This window comes from Mus caroli, chromosome 18, assembly GCF_900094665.2.
Source record: "Mus caroli chromosome 18, CAROLI_EIJ_v1.1, whole genome shotgun sequence".
Classification (NCBI taxonomy): Eukaryota; Metazoa; Chordata; class Mammalia; order Rodentia; family Muridae; genus Mus; species Mus caroli.
The window spans coordinates 54,797,293-54,815,293 of NC_034587.1; the positions used below are offsets into that span (position 1 = coordinate 54,797,293).

Sequence of the window (18,001 nt, forward strand, 5' to 3'; positions counted from 1 at the left end):
GTCTGTAGGAAGCATAGGTCAGTGCTCCCCTGACGGTGCTCGGTCTGTAGGAAGCAGGAGTTGCCAAACCCCAGGTGTACAGCCACATCTTACCTACACAAGCTGTTCCGCTGATGTCCGTGGTGTAGCCAACTTTGCAGAAGCACCGGAAGGAGCCCATGGTGTTGACGCACTGGCCATTAGTGCAGAGGCTTGGCATCACCTTACATTCGTCGATATCTGTAGAGCAAGAGGAGAGAAGCTAACGTGTGCGCACTGGAGACAGCTGGACGTGAGGAGGATTTCGGAAAGGGTGAGGTGGAACGACCAGGGAAGTTCTGGGAAAGTCCCTTTTCACTTCTCAGGGAAGGGCAACCGGGGAGGGAAACAGAGGCATCTGAGGAGGCAGGGAGAGAGAGAGAGACACGGGGAGAAAACCATGAGAGGGCTATGCCGGAAGGCTCATGCCGGACTCTTCATTTTATATTCTAAGTGGAAGTTATCATTTTTGGTACGTGTTAGAAAGATGCCACTTGAAATATGTGATAATTTACTATCCATAAATCCGGGCCTCCAGGTCCCACCTGCCTTGAGACTCTGAAGGAAGGCTTCAGTTAGCAGTCAGGTGCTGGCCGGGAGTCTTCACAGCAATGGAGGGAACCAGTTTATCTTTCATAACAGCCACAAAACACTTGGTTGCATACACACAGAAAAGTGGAAACCTCTAGCTAATTATGAAACTTGCTGGCGTGGAAGTAGCTTGAAAATAGAATAAATTCCTACCCACACTCAGCTGTGCACCGTTTCTTTAAACAAGGCAAGCGCAGTTTGAAGGTTATTAGTGCCCAAGGCCTTTGGGGTCAGATAGGGTTTGCCCACGTTTTTCGGGACATTATTTATTGTTACCATAGGTTTGTGCTTCCGTTTCCGCCTCTGTTAAGTGAGAGCAGTAAAGTCTCCCTTGGGTTTGACATAGGAATAGATCTCTTAAATTTTGTGGAACATGGCCTGGGGAGATAACTCAGTGGGTAAAGTGCTCGCCTTGCAAGCATGAAGATGTGAGTTAGAGCCCCAGACCCTGCATTTTAAAAGGCCAGGGGTGGTGAGATAGATGAAAACAGCCAAATTCCTAAAGTGCACAGGCGGGCCAGCCTGGCCTACTTGGAGAGTTCCTCTGGCCTCCACGTGCACACGTGTACACAAGTGTGTAGACATGTGTGCAAACACACACACACACACACACCTGTATACAGCATTAGGCAAGAATATTCTTTTGATTCGTGCATAGAGTACCAGACTTTCAGGCAGAATTTTGAAAGAATTAGCCTCTTACATTTCTTTTACATTAATGTGGATGTACGAAATTAACTGGTCTGATACGACGCCTCAAGTGCCCTCAGCGCATTACCTCTTCCATCAGTGGCATATCCTGGGCCATGAGGACATATCTTTTTGTACTGGGCGGTTCCTGGAAGTGGACACAGTTCACACTGGTGGCCCCAGCCTCGGCCACCGTCACAGCAGCACTCCGACTTTGTGACGAGGTTGCGGCTACTGGAGGCCATCTGACACATTGTCTGCAGTACCTCAGCGAAGCACAGACCCTGGCGGTTGTCTGAGGCGGAACACAAGATGAGAGTCAAGACCGGGGTACCAGTCAGCTTGGTTTTCAGTGGACCATCATGCTCTCCTTATAGGCAAAACCTTCAAAACTCAGTGTTCTTCTTGCGTGAGTGGCCGATGCTTAGCGATTGTTTGTTGACAATACACCCCCTCCCCTATGGTGTTTATACTAGGAATAGAGTATTAAACTTGATAAAAGTTATTCAATGGAAAATTGAATGAGTTATTCAATAGAACTAGAATTATATTCTTTTTGATTCAATGAAAGTGATAGGCAAATGGTTAGGAGCTGTAGTCCCAGAGAACCCAAGAGGAAGAAACATCGAATGAAGCTTTTTCCTGTTAGACAAAGTGATGCTAGGTAGGGAAATGAAGAATAAATTTAAGACTATGTTATGAGTGTGGTAGTTATGCTGTTACTGTCTACAGGGAGAGGACTTGGTGCATTGTAGATAGCAGATTAACATAAGTACAGAGGCTTCTGTGATGCAAGCATGGAGAAAAGCCTTCAACATGGTCTCATAAGCCAACTGTCCTAGTAAGACCATAATATGAGCAGAAAGTAGTGTCTTTAAAGACATACGTCTGGGAAAGGCTTAGATCGGAGACAACAGATAATAAAATACATTGTCGGGTATAAAAAATATCCCTAGGAATGAAAGCAGCAGGCTGATGAGCATCTGATGCTTGGCCCGACTGGGCCACCTACCAGGTGATCTCTCCTCTTTCTCCGGTTCCTTTAAAGTTGACCACACCCTACGTTTACAGCTGCCGTCGTCATTAACAGCACCTGCTGCAGTGTATACATTTCAGCATCGGTTCAGCGTGCTACAGTGCCCATGAGGTCATATTTCCAATTAGAAATTATTTTGTCAAGCATTTTTTTTTTCTGGACTGGAATGTAAAAATTAACCCCTGCTGCGCTTTGGAGGCGTGCGGTGTTTGCTTTGCATTAGTATTGGGAGAGCTTACCTCACACTGAAAATATTTTCTTTTTGGAATTAAATCAGCTCCTGATGTCAGCCTTACTGAAGTCACATTTTCCACAGAGCTTAACTAATTTCCCCTTTGGAAAGACTGTTTCAGGTTGTTACTTACGTTACATGGGCATGTAAGGCGTAGGCATATAGATACATCATTTTAATAGATGGGTATCTGTGGGTGGGGGGACGTGCGGAGTACTGGTCTTGTACAAGGTCTGTTCAACAGACAAGGGTGAATGTGCCGAGCTGTTCTGCGATGACATCATAGACGTGCTATACTCACCCAGGGAAATAGTCACGTGTTCACTTACCGAGGCATTCAGTGCCGGAGGAACTCGACTGGAATCCTTCATTGCACTCACACCTGTAGCTCCCAATGATGTTAACGCAGCGTCCATTTTCACAGATGCCTGGCTTAGTCCTGCATTCGTTCTCATCTTCATAGGAAAAAAAAAATTACAAGCAGCTTTAAAACCACAGCTTCCTAACTGTCTTTCGGTGTTCTCATCGTAAATAAAAGCCTTTGACAAGATACCAAGGCAGTGGTGGCGCATGCCTTTAATCCCAGCACTTGGGAGGCAGAGGCAGGCAGGTTTCTGAGTTCGAGGCCAGCCTGGTCTACAGAGTGAGACCCACGACAGCCAGGGCTATACAGAGAAACCCTGTCTCAGAAAAAAACAAAAAACAAAAAACTAAGGAGGCGGGATTAAATCGGTCACATGACTGGTGCTCCCAGTGCACCTCATCCAATCAGATGGCTCCTTTCTGAAAGTTTCCTTCTTGACCCTGCCCCTGTAGGAGAGGGATAGTGTCCTTGTGGACCTCGAAATACTCCCCCAGAGAGGAAGCATTCCATGAAAGAGGGGGCCAGCTTCTGAAAGGGGAGGAAACAGCTGTGGGAAGAGAGATGTCCGCTGAGGTGGTGGCGACCAAGGACGAAGGCTTTGTGTGGGATCCTGGGCACAGCTGTGGCCTCTAAAGGTGGTTAACAGGGAGGAGAATTTAGGGAGCCGCACTCTTTTGCTTGGCGACAAATAAGTAACAAGTTAAAAACAAACAAACAAACAAACTTATTTATTAAAATTTCTAATATCCTTACTGGGTTTGTATGACATTCTGTGAGTTTCTGTGAGTTGCATTTGATGGTTTTCGACAGGAGGGCGCTCACGACCAACTTCATCCTCTGGTAAACTCCTTTCTTCCTTCCTTCCTTCCCCCCTTCCTTCCTTCATTTCCTTCCTTCCTTCCCCCTTCCTTCCTTCCTTCCTTCCTTCCTTCCTTTCTTCCTTCCTTCCTTCCTTCCTTCCTTCCTTCCTTTCTTGTTTAGTCTTCAGTGTTCTGAAATCCTTTTGTGTTGTCTTTTTACTAACAGATGCCTGGACTCTCTTTCCCCATCTCTTTATTTCACACCGTCCTCTCACGCTTTTGTCTTGGTGTGTTTCCTACAGAAGCATCCAGCTGGTCCTCAAAAGAACTTTGAAAGTGTGTGTATCTGTGATCCAGCACATGCTTGCTATTCCAAGCTTACCTGCCACTTCATAGATGTTCCCCCTTCTCTTAACATCTGTCAAGCCAATCCTATTTCCTGTCCTTTCCTCGTGTCTCCAACTCAGGTTTGGGTACTACCATTTTCTCTCCACTCTTCTGGTAGCATCCTTTAAATGGTTTTGAAATGTTCTTTTACTGAATTCTCAACCAGGGTCAAAAATTATAATTTTTTGAGACTATGCATTGAATCTAGTACCTTACACACACTAGGCAAGTGCTTACCCACTGGGCTATTGTCTCTAGGCTCTTTTCATTTTGAAGCAAAGTCTTACAAGGTTAACTGACCGTGTTGTCTAGGATGCAGTTGAAGTTGCCTTCCTCTTACCTCAGCCTCCTCAGGTCCTGCCCCATCTCTTTATTTCACACCATCTGTTTAAAGGTATCTGTTTAAACGTCTCTAGCTAGTAACTTGTATGCTAGTGGGACTAAGGTGTGGCTATACATATGTAATCACTGTCTCTTGGATTCAAATTCAAATATATAGTTTGTCAATTAGTTCAGAGAGGTCATGTGAATATAAAATAAATTACCAAATAGGCTTTTGACAATGCCTTACTTTGATTGGCCTTACATACTACTAAGTTTGAAATTTTAAGTTCAAAATTATTTCCCTTAGAAATATTGAAGATAGTCTGCTATTTCATTTACCCTGTATTTTTGTTTATTTGAAGAGAATCTATCCTCCCTCCCCCCTCTAAAAGTGTTAAGTATTTTCATTTTGCTTTTAGTATTCTGAAATTCATAATGATGTGAATCCATAGATTTTCTGGTTTGGGGGGAACTTTATTATGAAAATTTAAGAGTAATCACAAAAATAATGAGCTAGATTGTGAATTTTGAGTTTTCTAGTTGGTTGTTTTTAGAATCTGAGGGCTCAGTTTGGCTACTCCTAGATCTGATTCTCTCTCAAATGGTGTGTACCCTCTCTCTCCATCCATCCATCCATCCATCCATCCATCCATCCATCCATCCATCCATCCATCTATCCATCCATCCATCCATCAAGATACATATGACATATCTCCCAGAGCTTGCTCTGTAGACCAGGTTGGCCTTGAACTCAAGAGATCACACCTGTCTCAGCCTCCCAAGTGCTTGGATTAAAGGCGTGCATGGCCACTGCCCTGCTTAATATATTTATATTGATTTATAATTTAACAGTTGGAAATAACTCTCCAACAAAGCTTTGGCTGCATGAACCGCCTAACATAAGGTCTGATCCTTTGAAGGTGTTGTGGGTTGCACTCAGGTCCTCATGCCTGCACCATATGTCTGTCACCTTTATTGACTGAGCCACCTCTCCAGCACCCCTCCCCCTCCCCCCATTTCTACTCCATTACTTCTAAAGAGGTTTCTAAACTCTCCTGCGGGCCCATTTCTTTTCTGAGCTTCTACAATTACATTGATACTTTAAAACCACGCAGGAGTCTTTAATTATCTTCCTCAGAGATGGTTAAAGTGACTTTTCTAAATCACCCTTTTCTTCCAGTTGTCTCCAGTCCACTTCTTATCTTCCTTCCTGTCTTCCCCTCTGTTCAGCCTGCATTACTCACATATTTGTGTAAACTGTTCAGTCGTGTTGGAAGTAACCCAGCAGGTCAACAGTGTATAGTGGAGCCGATGGTTTCAATATACGGACATCTTCAATAAATCTGCCATGCTTAGTAACCCAGCAGGTCAATAGTGGACAGTGGAGCCGATGGTTTCAATATACAGACATCTTTAATAAATCTGCCATGCTTAGTAACCCAGCAGGTCAACAGTGGACAGTGGAGCTGATGGTTTCAATATATGAACATCTTCAATAAATCTGCCATGCTTTCTGTTCCTGGGTCATTATACTAAATCAGATGATCACTAAGCCTTAGACTCTCTGGTAACTGCTTCGTCCCTGACCTTTCGGTCTCAATCTAGAAATGTCCATGTCTGGACCTGTTTGTCTATATTTAAACAGCACAGTGCCAAGCCACCTCTCACACCTCCCTTTCTGGGGACTGTAGGGTGGAATGGGGCCTGCCCAGAAATACTCCCGTGTCTCTCATCTACCATCTTCTAAGCAAACTTCTGAAAACGGAAATAGCTAGATAAAGTCTGAAGGAGAACACGCCGATTTGAGGACGCCCATCACTGTCTGCAGGGGCTGGGTCTTTAAGGCAGGATAGTCCGGGACTCATCCCTTCCCGTGACATTTCCAAAATCTTCAAGGTTGAGGAGGACATCGCTCTATGCCATCTTTAGAATAAACACCGCCGTCTTCTAAATTACAACCTCAGATGCCTATAAATGCATTTTTGACCAAATTTAATCAAATCGATATTTTTTTTTCTAATGATTAGATTTTGTTGTGATTTTTTTCAAGAAGTGATTGTTTCACTACAATATAGGGCAGGATCAAGTTCCCTCCTCTGGATAACTTTACTGTTTTCTTGGTGGGGGCTCTTCTATGTCCTACATAGAGTCCTTAGCTTGTCATGGTTTACAGTTTTATGAATCTGAGAAATTTTCTTGGACTCTGAGGCATTTGCACGCGCATCTTTATTTTCCATCCTAAATTTTACACACTCTTTATTTTTATAGGATTTTGTTTATTTGTGTGGGATCCCTAACTGTGAGATCACATGGCCTCGCCCATAGCATTTTATAACAGAAAAGCTTGGGGACCTGACAAACTTTTTTAAAGACCTGTACATTCTACTATCAAAATACACAAGAAAAGATGCAAGCCCCGAGGCTTGCCATGGCGGCTCCAGCTTGTGACACCAGCACCTGGGATCACGTGCTCAAATCCGATGCCTTAGGTACAGTAATCAGGGTGGTTCTTTCCTCCTTCCCACACAAATTACAACTCTGCCTTGTGCCACATTTGAGGAACGTATGCTTTGACTTTGGAGCCTTAGGCGCATCCCTTAAAAATGGACAGGTATTACACGGATAGTGGTTTTGAATCAACCGCTTTGTAACTAAACTCTTAACGTGACACTTAAAAGATAAAAGGACAAGAACAACAACCAAGTGAACGTCATCAAACAGAGTTTGTTAAGTCACAAAACACTCCAATGCCATAGTGTGAACATTGAACATATCCTAAAGGCTGGTATGCTGAAGGCTGGTCACCAGATGGCGCTACCAGGAAGTGGTGAAACCTCAAGATGGGGCATAGTAGGAGGGTGCCAGGGTCACTGCAGACTTATCTGCTAAGGGGATGGTGGGACCCCAGTCCCAGCCTCTCTCTAGCTTTTTCATTTTGGGGATGAGTGTTCTCCCTCTTGCAGTTCCCTGGGTGTAACTTCGAAGCATGGGCCCATGGGTCACGGACTAGACAGTGTGTAGCCATGAACCAAAACAACCTTTGTTCTTCATACGCTATCTCAGGCAGTTAGTTAGGTGCGATGACAGGAAGAGGACAGCTATGTTGGAATTTTAGGCAGAATTTAATTGGGTGCTGAATTTTTAAGGTCTATGCTATCTATACATGTTCTTTAGGAATTCAGTCCTGCCAAAGATCAAAATTGTCAGATAAAGGTAAAAACCACTCTAGATGAATAACCTCTAATTGAGGTATCTTTTTCGGTGGTTCACTCTGGGGTGACCCGTGATTTCTCTTTTTAAAGCGTTTCCTATGTCTTTGACATGCTTGCCTATGTACCCTACAGGAAACATGATATTGCTTGCAGTTTCTTACAAAATGACATGTTATTTTACATGGCTTTGCTCCACGTTCATGGTTATTTTCGTATCCAGATGCACATACATTTACCATACTCATTTTAACAGCTATGTATATTTTCTAGCATACACATACCACTATGCATTATCTACATGTCTATAATGGGTATTTTGGTTTCATTCCCTTATTATTTTTTTGTTAGAACAAACAGTGTAACGCTGTATGCCCCGTATCTCTTTTCCCGTCGTGGCTTCATTTTTGCAAAATGAGCTTTACCGAGGTATAATTTGTATGCCATAGAATTTGTAAGTGTGCAATTCAATGGTTTTTGGTCAATTACAGGCTCGCACAACTGTCGCTACAGTGGAATCTTAGCGTTCCCATCCCCAGTGGGCATCCTTGGTGTCCACTTACAGCCCCTCCCTGTTCTAACCTTGAGTAGCAGGCAACTGTGTGGAGGAGTTCATTTTTAAGAAATCTTATTTTTTATTTTGGCATTCGTTTTCGAAGAAACAGGAAATTATTAATGACTGTTGTTTCTTTAAAAAAAAAAAGACCTCAGTTTCCCTAGGTGGTGGAGGTTGGCAGGGGAGTGACAGGTTCTAAGTTAAACAGCCCCTGTTCTTAGAGAGGAGGAAGCCCGTACAGTGGGCTGCAGTTGCTCAGGTAACAGACAGCGCTTTGGAAAAGAAGGACACAGACAATGGCTACGGTAGCCCTGACACGCTGGCGTGAGGGAGGCCAGACTGGCACGGGCCATGAAGTAATAGCTCTACTTCATCCCTTTAAAAATGAGTGCATTGAAACTCAGATGTGTTAGGTGATGGGGTAAGAGACTAGTAATGCTGGGCTGCTCCTTATCTACTCCCCCACCAAGGTGAGGACACCAAGGTGAGGACACCAAGGTGAGGATACCAAGGTGAGGACACCAAGGTGAGGACACCAAGGTGAGGACACCAAGGTGAGGACACCAAGGTGAGACTGTTAGCCTTAAACTTTCATTTGGCTGCAAGGGTAGAGGTACTTCGTGGACAGTTTCTACACATCTAAGTTTGATGCTTACACAAGTCACAGAGGCTCACAAATAACAACACCCCCACAGTTTCCAGCAGCCTGAACCCACCCTCCCCTCCCCCCTCTCCCCAGCATGATCCTGACCCTTGAGTGCTACCCTGGACGCAGAGATCATGAAGGCTAGCCTCAGTACAGCCGGGATTGGAGCTGGCTCAGGTTTAGCTCCTCTGGGATCAGTGTTACATCTGGCTTGGAGCGACAGCCTTGCTCAGAGACCCTCCCTTGGGAACTTACCTACACAGCCCTCGCCATCAGGCCTGCGGGCCATGCCAGGGGGGCAGATGCACATGAAGGTGCCGATCAGGTTCTTGCACATCATGCCTCTAGACTCGCAGTCGTGCAGTCCCTCGGCACACTCATCTAGATCTAGAGAGCATTGATTAAAGATGCATCAGAAGGGGAAAACGGTTACAAACAGCACATTCTGATTCGAGGGCTAGGTGTTAGCAATTCTTCAGTCATACTTCTGCTCTTCTGACTCTTGTCATGTTGTCATCTGGTGTGACAGAGGGACAAAGATGCCTAGTCTTTCAAACATCTGCTTGTAGTCCAGATGTATAACACTTTCAGGACTGGTCCTTAGAATGAGATCAGGGGAGGGTGACTTTTGCTGTAATAGGGCCTGGGCACGTGACAGCAATGGGATGCTCAAGCCATCTTACCCACAGACTTTTAAGTGTCCTGTTATCTAGGAGAGGAAGTCTACAGCAAAGCTGACACACCCCCACTCCTTTCCCCCCTCCCCCCCCCCCCCCCCCCCCCCCCCCCCCCCCCCCGTACGGGTGCAGGAGGAGGCAGGTCAAGCTGCTGCTCTCCCCCTGACTGTGGTCTTCCTTACCTTTACACATCTTTTGGTCTTCCCTGAGGGCGTAGCCAACTGGGCACGTGCATTCGTAAGATCCGAAAGTGTTCATGCAGCGGAAAGCACAGAGCAGCGGGTTCTGGGCACACTCATTGATGTCTGGCCAAAGAAATGGGCACATGCTCAGCATGAGAGACTCAGGGCATCTTGCCTTCTTAGTTATTTCTTGAAAGAGACACTAATGTGCTTTCTCACAGATCATATAGGAAACAACGAGGTACCAGGACTTTTGCTTCTGGTACATACAATACAGAACCTGGCAAAACTGTCTTCCAGGAAGCTAACAGCTATATGCTGAAGAATTACAAAAGCTACCTGGAGTGTTGGTGATGAGTAAAAATTCAGAGCTAGGAAACTACAAGGACTAACATTAACGATTGGTTGATCTCTCCCTCTCTCTTTCCTTCTCCCAATCTGCCCTATGGATGACCAGTATCCTGCCGGTGGCAGCCTGGTAGCTAAATCTAAACTTCCTAATAGTCTGTCCAGGGGACACAATCCTGAGGTCACCATGGTGCTCCAGAGTGAATGAGGTTCTGGAAAGGATCACCAGGAAAGAGAGGTGGTGTACTTTCTTCTTTTCTGTGCACACAGCCTAGGCTGCTGACTGTACTATGTTTGCTTGGGACGAAGCCGAAAGAAGCCTGTAGGTACCAAAGGTAGAACTGAAACCAGAGCCTTCAATGGCCTGAGCAGGCTGCGACTGTGTCTACACAAGTTAACTCTGCTATAGGGGGAAAAAAGGCATGAACACAATGTAACCGAGTCCACGATGTATCCTTTCCAATATCCAGAGAATAAATTAAAAGTTAACTGATATATTGAGAAGCCAAGAAAATATAGAAAACGTAATGGAGTCTTAAAGAAAGAGAAAATGATGAAGGCCAGCCCTGAGCCACTCAGGGGCTGCTGTCAGGAGATAAGGGTGTAGAAGAACTCCTGGAACTGCTCAATGAAATGAGGGAAACTACACGGGATGAGGATGAACAGGAGAATAACACAGTGACTAAAGGTGGAGGCAATTTTCAAAAAACGAATTCTGTATTCTCAAAGGAAGAGAGCGTTGATCCTCAAGGCAGGAGGACTTGCCTTCGCAGTTCATCATGGGCCCCGGCTCAAAGCCTTCATTGCAGTTGCATTCGAAGCTCCCGATCACGTTGGTGCACGTTCCGTTCCCGCAGGGGTTGCCGATGGAGCACTCGTCGGTGTCTGTAAAACAAGAGGAAGCCGTGCAGAGCCCCAGACACGCATGCCAAGGATCTGAAGAGGGCATGGTGACACAGCACCCCGTCCCAGCACCTTCCCTTTGGCCCTGGCCAGCTTTGATACAGTGCATAAAGTGGCCTGAAGGGCCACTTTTCAAGGCTCTCAGTCCCAGATGGTAATGCTTTCTGCAACGGTCCCAAAGCCAGAGGCTGTCTGTGGACATCTGCATCAAGAAGGATGCAAGACAAAACGGACAGTTCTCCCAGTTATTCTCCTACCCAGGCTTTGCCATTCATTCATTCAATCATTCATTTATTCACTGCTTGTTTGCTTGTTTTAAATGCTAGGGACCAAAATAAGGCCTTATGCATGCAAAGCAAATATAACCTATCATTGAACTACATCCCAAGGCTTTAGAGATTGTATAATTGGTTAAAGACAGATACTAGGAAACTCCATCTTCATAACGAGTCAAGTTGCATGGGAAAAGGTAGGAGAGACGAAGATACTGTTATCAGCTCATCTTGGTCTTCTAAATCTTCCCACCACCACTGAGGCTACCTGAGGGGCCTTTGGGCAGATAGAAGAATACAACAGGGCGTCCGAGCTACGGAAAACAGAGCCAATACTCACCTACACATCGGACTCCAGTGTAATCCAGGTTGTAGCCCATTGGACACTCACATCGGAAAGATCCATCAGTGTTGATGCACTGACCATTTGAGCAAATGCCTGGGCTCTCAAGACACTCATTGACATCTAAAATAGGACACTCCCATGAGCTCACGCATATAGAATGATATGCTAATATGTCCACATCTACTAAGCACACAACTAACATGAATGGAACATACATACTCCTTTTGTCAGAAAAACAGATATTTCACGTATCAGTATAGTCATATGATACACACACACAAACACACACACACACATATAACATATGGCTCATAAACTATTAAAATCATTCTTTAGATATAACATACTACAGGGCATTCTAAAACTAGCATGATTTATAAAATAAATGAGAAATTTATCTATTTTTATAAAATGTGACAGTAAAAATAAACTGCGCCAAAGCCTACCTTCACGTGTGTCATGGAGACTGGGGACTGTCCCATGGCCATATGGACACAGATCCTGGAAGGCAACTGTGGAGAAACGGAGCCTCCATCACTCAAGAGCTTCATTTTAAGAACCAGTTAACGTTCTGTACAAAGCCATCTTTAACAAGAGTGTGCTCTTTTCCTTTTCTTTCTTTCATCTTTTTTTCTGGTCTGTTGTTTTGCAACAGAGTCTGAAACTTGCTCTGTAGACCAGGCTGGCCTTACACTCATGAGATCGGCCTGCTTTCTGCCTCTCGAGTGCTAGGTGTAAAGGTTCACACAACTGTACATGACCATTTTTGTTTTGTTTTAATGCCCAACGCTGAGCAGACTCAGAGAGGCTATCTGAGCTTCTACTAGGATCTCACCAGCCTGAGGACTCTACCTCTGTTTAACACCAGGAAGTCCAAAAACTTCCCTGTCCTTTATACACACAGAAACCATTTCTAATCTAGTGACCGACCCTCCCCAGGGTGACCTCGCTGGGAGTTACTCTATAATTCACTGGTGCTGATGGATCCCTTGGGGGCTTTGGGGCCATTGTGTTGATTTTAGTTCTCGGAATCTTGTGTAACATTATGAGAACCACAGCCCATGAAATTACACCGACATGGGATTTTCTTATCTATGTATTTCTTTTTGATGGTAAAGATTAAACTCTAGCCTTGCTGGTGTTAGGCCTATGCTCTATTGCCAAGCTTGTCTTTAGCACTTTCAGCTTGGGACTTGTGGAGTTATGTGGAGTTTATTTTCCATCCTTTTCTTGCCTCTTCTGCCCAGTTAAGTCTTCAGAAAGCACGTAGGACTAATGTGTTAAAAGGAAAGGTAAGTGGGTGGTCTCGGTATCAGTGTACACAGGCTATACATGAATGTTGGGGCGGGGGTGGATCTTGCCAAGTGGCTGCTCACAGAACCTATACAAAGTTCTATACAAAGGTATAACTTCCCCCTCTACAAAGTCTCAACAAAATTCCCTCCCTCCCTCTCCTTCTCCCTCCTTCTCTCCTTCTCCCTCCCTATCTCCCTGTCTCCCCCCACCCCCTCTCCCTCTCTTTCTCTGTCTCCCTGCCATTGCTCTCACCTTCGTCATCTTTGGGGCACAGCTCACACGGATCCCCCCAGCCCTCGCCTGGCATCTTGCTGCAACAGCATTTTGCTTTGGTGGTGTTGAAGGCTTTGGGTACAGAACACTTTCCGTTTTCAAAGTTGGTGAAGCAGAAGCTCTGGCGAGTATCTAATTGGGAAAGCAAACAGCAGAGCTCCTCACTGCTCTTTAAACACATGGGACAACATGATGCAACTGGTTCTGATCGAACATTTCTCATGAGCAGGACACAGGGCACACACAAGATCAGTAGTTAAGAGACAGGCCTGGGCATTCTCCATGGGTCACTTTCATTTGCTAGTTTAAAGTGATCCACGTACAAAATGTTATTAGATCTAAAATGTTTTTATGATGTGTTTAGGGATTTGTAAAATCAGCCTCAGTCGGGAACATATTCCCACAGTCTCCCCCGTTGACTCTCCCATCAAAGCTGTATAAAAACAATGAATTTAACTTTCAGTAAATTAAACTGTGCCCGAGGCAACTCATGTACTGATACATAACAGCCCATGCCAGCAACGAAATAAAAACGGTACAGTGAGACAAATTTTCTCTTAGCATAAAATCAGAGAGTATGTGTTAATAACGCTAACAGAGTGTTCTACGGGCAGTCTGTCTGAGACGCTGCTGAGAAATCTGGGTTGCAGTTGCAAATGGTGTATTATGAGTAGACCTCATTTTTGTCATGATAAAGTCCTAGCCCAATGAAGAGAGAGAGGGCGACAGAGGAGGTCAGTCTACCACTTACCGAAGCATCTCCTCCCGTTGTCAGATAAGACAAAGCCAGGGGGGCAGATGCACTGGAAGCCCCCTGGGGTGTTGGTGCAGGAACCAAAAAGGCAAATGTTGGGGTCCTCATCGCATTCATTTATATCTACAGAACAGTGAGAGTTTGTTAATCAATATCCCTTTCTACAGTTGAAAATAAATCTACCTGTCCATACTCCAATGGTCATTCATTAAAGGACATTTATTAAATGGAACTGCAGATGACAGTCTGCAGGTAGCGAATTTATCCTTTTAAGGTAAACTGTTGCTTTAAAAGTGAAAGATCATATCCAATTTGAGCCAGCCACATGCCAGAGTTTCTCATGCCCACCTCCATGTCCCTGACACTTGATAACTATGGGTGGGACCTCTCTGTCTATCTGACATGACTGACATACATGTCTCACAGATTCAGCCTTGACTCATGGACCCTCTCCCAAACACCTCCTTTGGAAACCCAACCCGGGATCCCTCTGGCTTTTTGATGCCTACACACAAGTGTGTAGCTGCCTGTTCTACTACTCAGTACCCTCTACACAGTTTTGGGTACCACCCAGTTACTGTACATTTCTTCACCAGTGGCTGCATCTTTTCTCTGTTCTTCTCTTCACACTGCCACCTTCTAAACATGCGACTGATTGTACTGAATGATCCAGTCAATGGAACGAGACTATGAGAGAGAGTATCGTTTCCCAAAGTCCAGACTGACACTTTAATATAAGGAATCTTTCCCATTGGTTTTCAGTCTGTCTGTCTCTGTCTCTCTCACCGTGCGTGTGTGTGTGTGTGTGTGTGTGTGTGAGAGAGAGAGAGAGAGAGAGAGAGAGAGAGAGAGAGAGAGACTTATTTAGCAGGTTATTTTATTCAAGAGACAAAATACTACAACTTCAAGAAAGTTAGAATGCAATACCAAGACTATCTGACTCATGTTGTGCCTTCTGCCCCCACTGTGATGTCTGGCACATGCTTTCAATTTAATTCTCTAAACGAGTCAGATCACATCCCTTTTTAAAAACTCCCTCCCTCATGATGCTTACAGGACCAAGTTCAGCCTTCCCAATGCTATGGTACCCACTTCCAGAGCGTCTCTTCTAGTTATGATTTATCTTTCTTTGATTAGTAAATTCCTATCTAGTATGTAGGAGGGACTCTGGGTGACTGCTGACCCTTTGTGGCTGGTGTCTGTGACACGCCATCTCACACCTGCCTCAGTTTTCTAAAGTGTTGTTACATCCCGGACACACCTAACGTTCAGGGCTCACCATGATCTATTGTAAGGAAAAGCTTTTCAACAGGTTCACTCACATAATATGTCTCTCCAGTTAGGTAGGAGACCCCATAAAAGTCAAATCTGCACTTCTGTAAGCCCACTGTTATATATCAGAGCTGCCACATTCTCACCACCGTATCTGTGGAATGCACATATGCCTCTGTGTATGTGTGCACACAACTCTGTGTGTGTTTGCATCTGAGCATGACCATGTTAGAGGAATCTCATCTGAGAAAAACTGGTACAAGAGACACTTAGTTGGTATAAAATTAGTATAGGGTAAAGTAATTTAACTAAAAACAAACTTTTCATAGGAAGATAATAGTTGTCCAAGGAGCAAGGTTTAGGTCAAGAAAGGCAATGCGAATGAAATGCAAACTGAATCATAGACGTGAGTGCTTTCAACAAGACAGAGGTACCTATGATGCCACAGTGCGGAAACACACACGTTTCTATTCCCATACCACTAGCTTACGTGCAGCTGTCGTGATCACTCCATATAAGGGCGGGAGTGGATACAATGAAGAACCAAAATTGAACATGAAGACCAAAACTGAGAGCTCACTGGATACTGTGCAAACATGAAGACCCAAGTTTAAATCCCCAGAATTTACTGTCAAGGCTGGGGTTGGTCCCATGTGACTGTAGCTTCAGCTCTAAGACATATAGATACACGAGGATCACCAGGGCTAGCTGCCTTCGAGCCTCGTTCCAGGTTCAGTGAGAGACTGTTTCAAGGGAACAAGGGCAATAGCACCTGTACATATGCATGGTATACACACACCATGCACACATGCATACACACCACACACACATATAACACAAGTATACTATATACAAGTACATACTTCCCACCATGTATATACATAACACACACTATACACACATATATACACACACACACACACACATACCACACACACAAATACACATATACTTGCAATACATGAATACTGTCCACACACATGCCATACCACATACACACATATTTATACACTACACACACACACACACACACACACACACACACACACACACACACCACTATTGTGGTTAATACTGCTAGCTTTAAAGAAAGGGATTGATGGACTACAGAATTTCTTTGTTACTTTGCTGTAAAATCATCTGTGCATATACATACACAAATAAAAATTCCTCTTCCATATCCCCCCAAACAAAATTTAACAAACTGGCAGAGATAATCTTAAACTTTCAAGAAACGTTTTTTACCAGTTGATTTGACTATTTGACTATGCTTTTATTATTTTGGCTAGAAGATACGACCGAATCTCATAATAAACTATATATACTATATTGAATGACTAGGGATACTCATAATACCTAGTCACTTGGTCTGAAACACAGCTCAATTCTGTGAAGTCCATAGCCCTTTTAACTAGCAACTGTCTCGAATGTGAACATCAGAGCTCTTCATCTTCGGGATCTTGACATGGGTGATGGAATGAAAGCCTCAGAGACAAAGACATCCTTTGTGATCCCTCTGTGCTAGCAAAACCTCACTTGGCTGCTGCTGCTTCAGATGTCAATCATGCAACAAGAGCAATTCATAGAACGTGGAATCAAGTGGGCTGTGCGGAGGTCACCCTCATCGGGTCTGTAGGGCATTCCGAGAGCCCATTCTGAGGCTGAACAGTGTTCTGTTCCGTAGAAGACATCAGCGATCCAAGGGGATGAATATTTTCTACTTTTGTATAAGTAACACCTACCCAAGAGGGGAAACGGTCAAGAGGACCATCGAGGCTTCTGCTTCTGCTTCATATTTTCATGAGCCTGGACACCGTTAATAGCTATTTTAAAATCACATGCCAAAGATTACACTGTAGACCTTTTTAAAATTTAGTAGATGGTCTTTCCTGACATTTAGAATGTGGCTACAGAGTATAAGGAAAATCCCTTGACTAGCACTTCTGTTGATGGAAACAAGCCCACATCCCTAAGCTGCTAACCCAACCATTTTTGATGGTTCAATAAAACAGATGCAGGCAGCTATGTGTTTCATCCCGGAGGCCCCCATGTGCACAGTGGCTGGGGTTGATGTTTGTTTTTCTCCCACACACTTTTTTCTCCCCCCACAACTCATGACCTCAGCATGAACCCGATCCTCACCAATGCAGTTTTCGCTTCTCACTTCATATCCAGGGGGGCAGATGCACCTGAAGGAGCCCTCCAAATTCTGACAGGTCCCAGGAGAACAGGAGCCAGGAAGTGCGACACACTCATTAGTATCTTTAGAGAGAAAGAAGACAAAAGAAAAAAAAAAACAAAAAAAATGTAACAATGAGACAATCATTGCAGACATCTGTCTGCTAAATGACAGTGACATAGATTCCACTTGGGCCCTCTGATCCGTTGGGTCACTGTGGACAAAGACACCCTGTCACTCCTCCGATATTGTAGCTGGTTCATAAGGCTGTTAATTGTTATGATTCATTCCTTCATGTACATTTATTGAGACCTAGTCTCAAGCACTAATAAAAAGTCTCCCTATGATGTCTTCCCAACTGGCAATTAATACCCCGACACAGGTCATGGCAGTCCTGCGATCTGATGATAAAAGCGTGGATGAGCAGAGTATGCCTGTGGGAGTTCATATTGTCTCATCAGGCTGCGCAGCTTCAGTTTCCTTTCCTTTCCTTTCCTTTCCTTTCCTTTCCTTTCCTTTCCTTTCCTTTCCTTTCCTTTCCTTTCCTTTCCTTTCCTTTCCTTTTTCCTTTCCTTTTTCCTTTCCTTTTTCCTTTCCTTTTTCCTTTCCTTTTTCCTTTCCTTTTTCCTTTCCTTTTTCCTTTCCT

General features: G+C 44.4%; 1 protein-coding gene across 2 annotated transcripts in view; it reads right to left on the reverse strand.

The window, feature by feature from the left end:
- Fbn2 (fibrillin 2) overlaps positions 1-18,001 on the reverse strand; it is a 203,252-nt gene that overhangs the window by 16,841 nt on the left and 168,410 nt on the right. For both annotated transcript variants that reach the window (XM_021150431.1, XM_021150433.1), the window contains exons 48-58: positions 17,319-17,438; positions 13,902-14,027; positions 13,130-13,282; positions 12,028-12,093; positions 11,576-11,701; positions 10,826-10,945; positions 9,713-9,835; positions 9,109-9,240; positions 2,897-3,022; positions 1,388-1,594; positions 94-219 (exon numbers count right to left, since the gene is read on the reverse strand). In XM_021150431.1, coding sequence (XP_021006090.1) covers positions 94-219; positions 1,388-1,594; positions 2,897-3,022; positions 9,109-9,240; positions 9,713-9,835; positions 10,826-10,945; positions 11,576-11,701; positions 12,028-12,093; positions 13,130-13,282; positions 13,902-14,027; positions 17,319-17,438 — 1,425 coding nt within the window. The remainder of the gene's footprint in view (positions 1-93; positions 220-1,387; positions 1,595-2,896; positions 3,023-9,108; positions 9,241-9,712; positions 9,836-10,825; positions 10,946-11,575; positions 11,702-12,027; positions 12,094-13,129; positions 13,283-13,901; positions 14,028-17,318; positions 17,439-18,001) is intronic.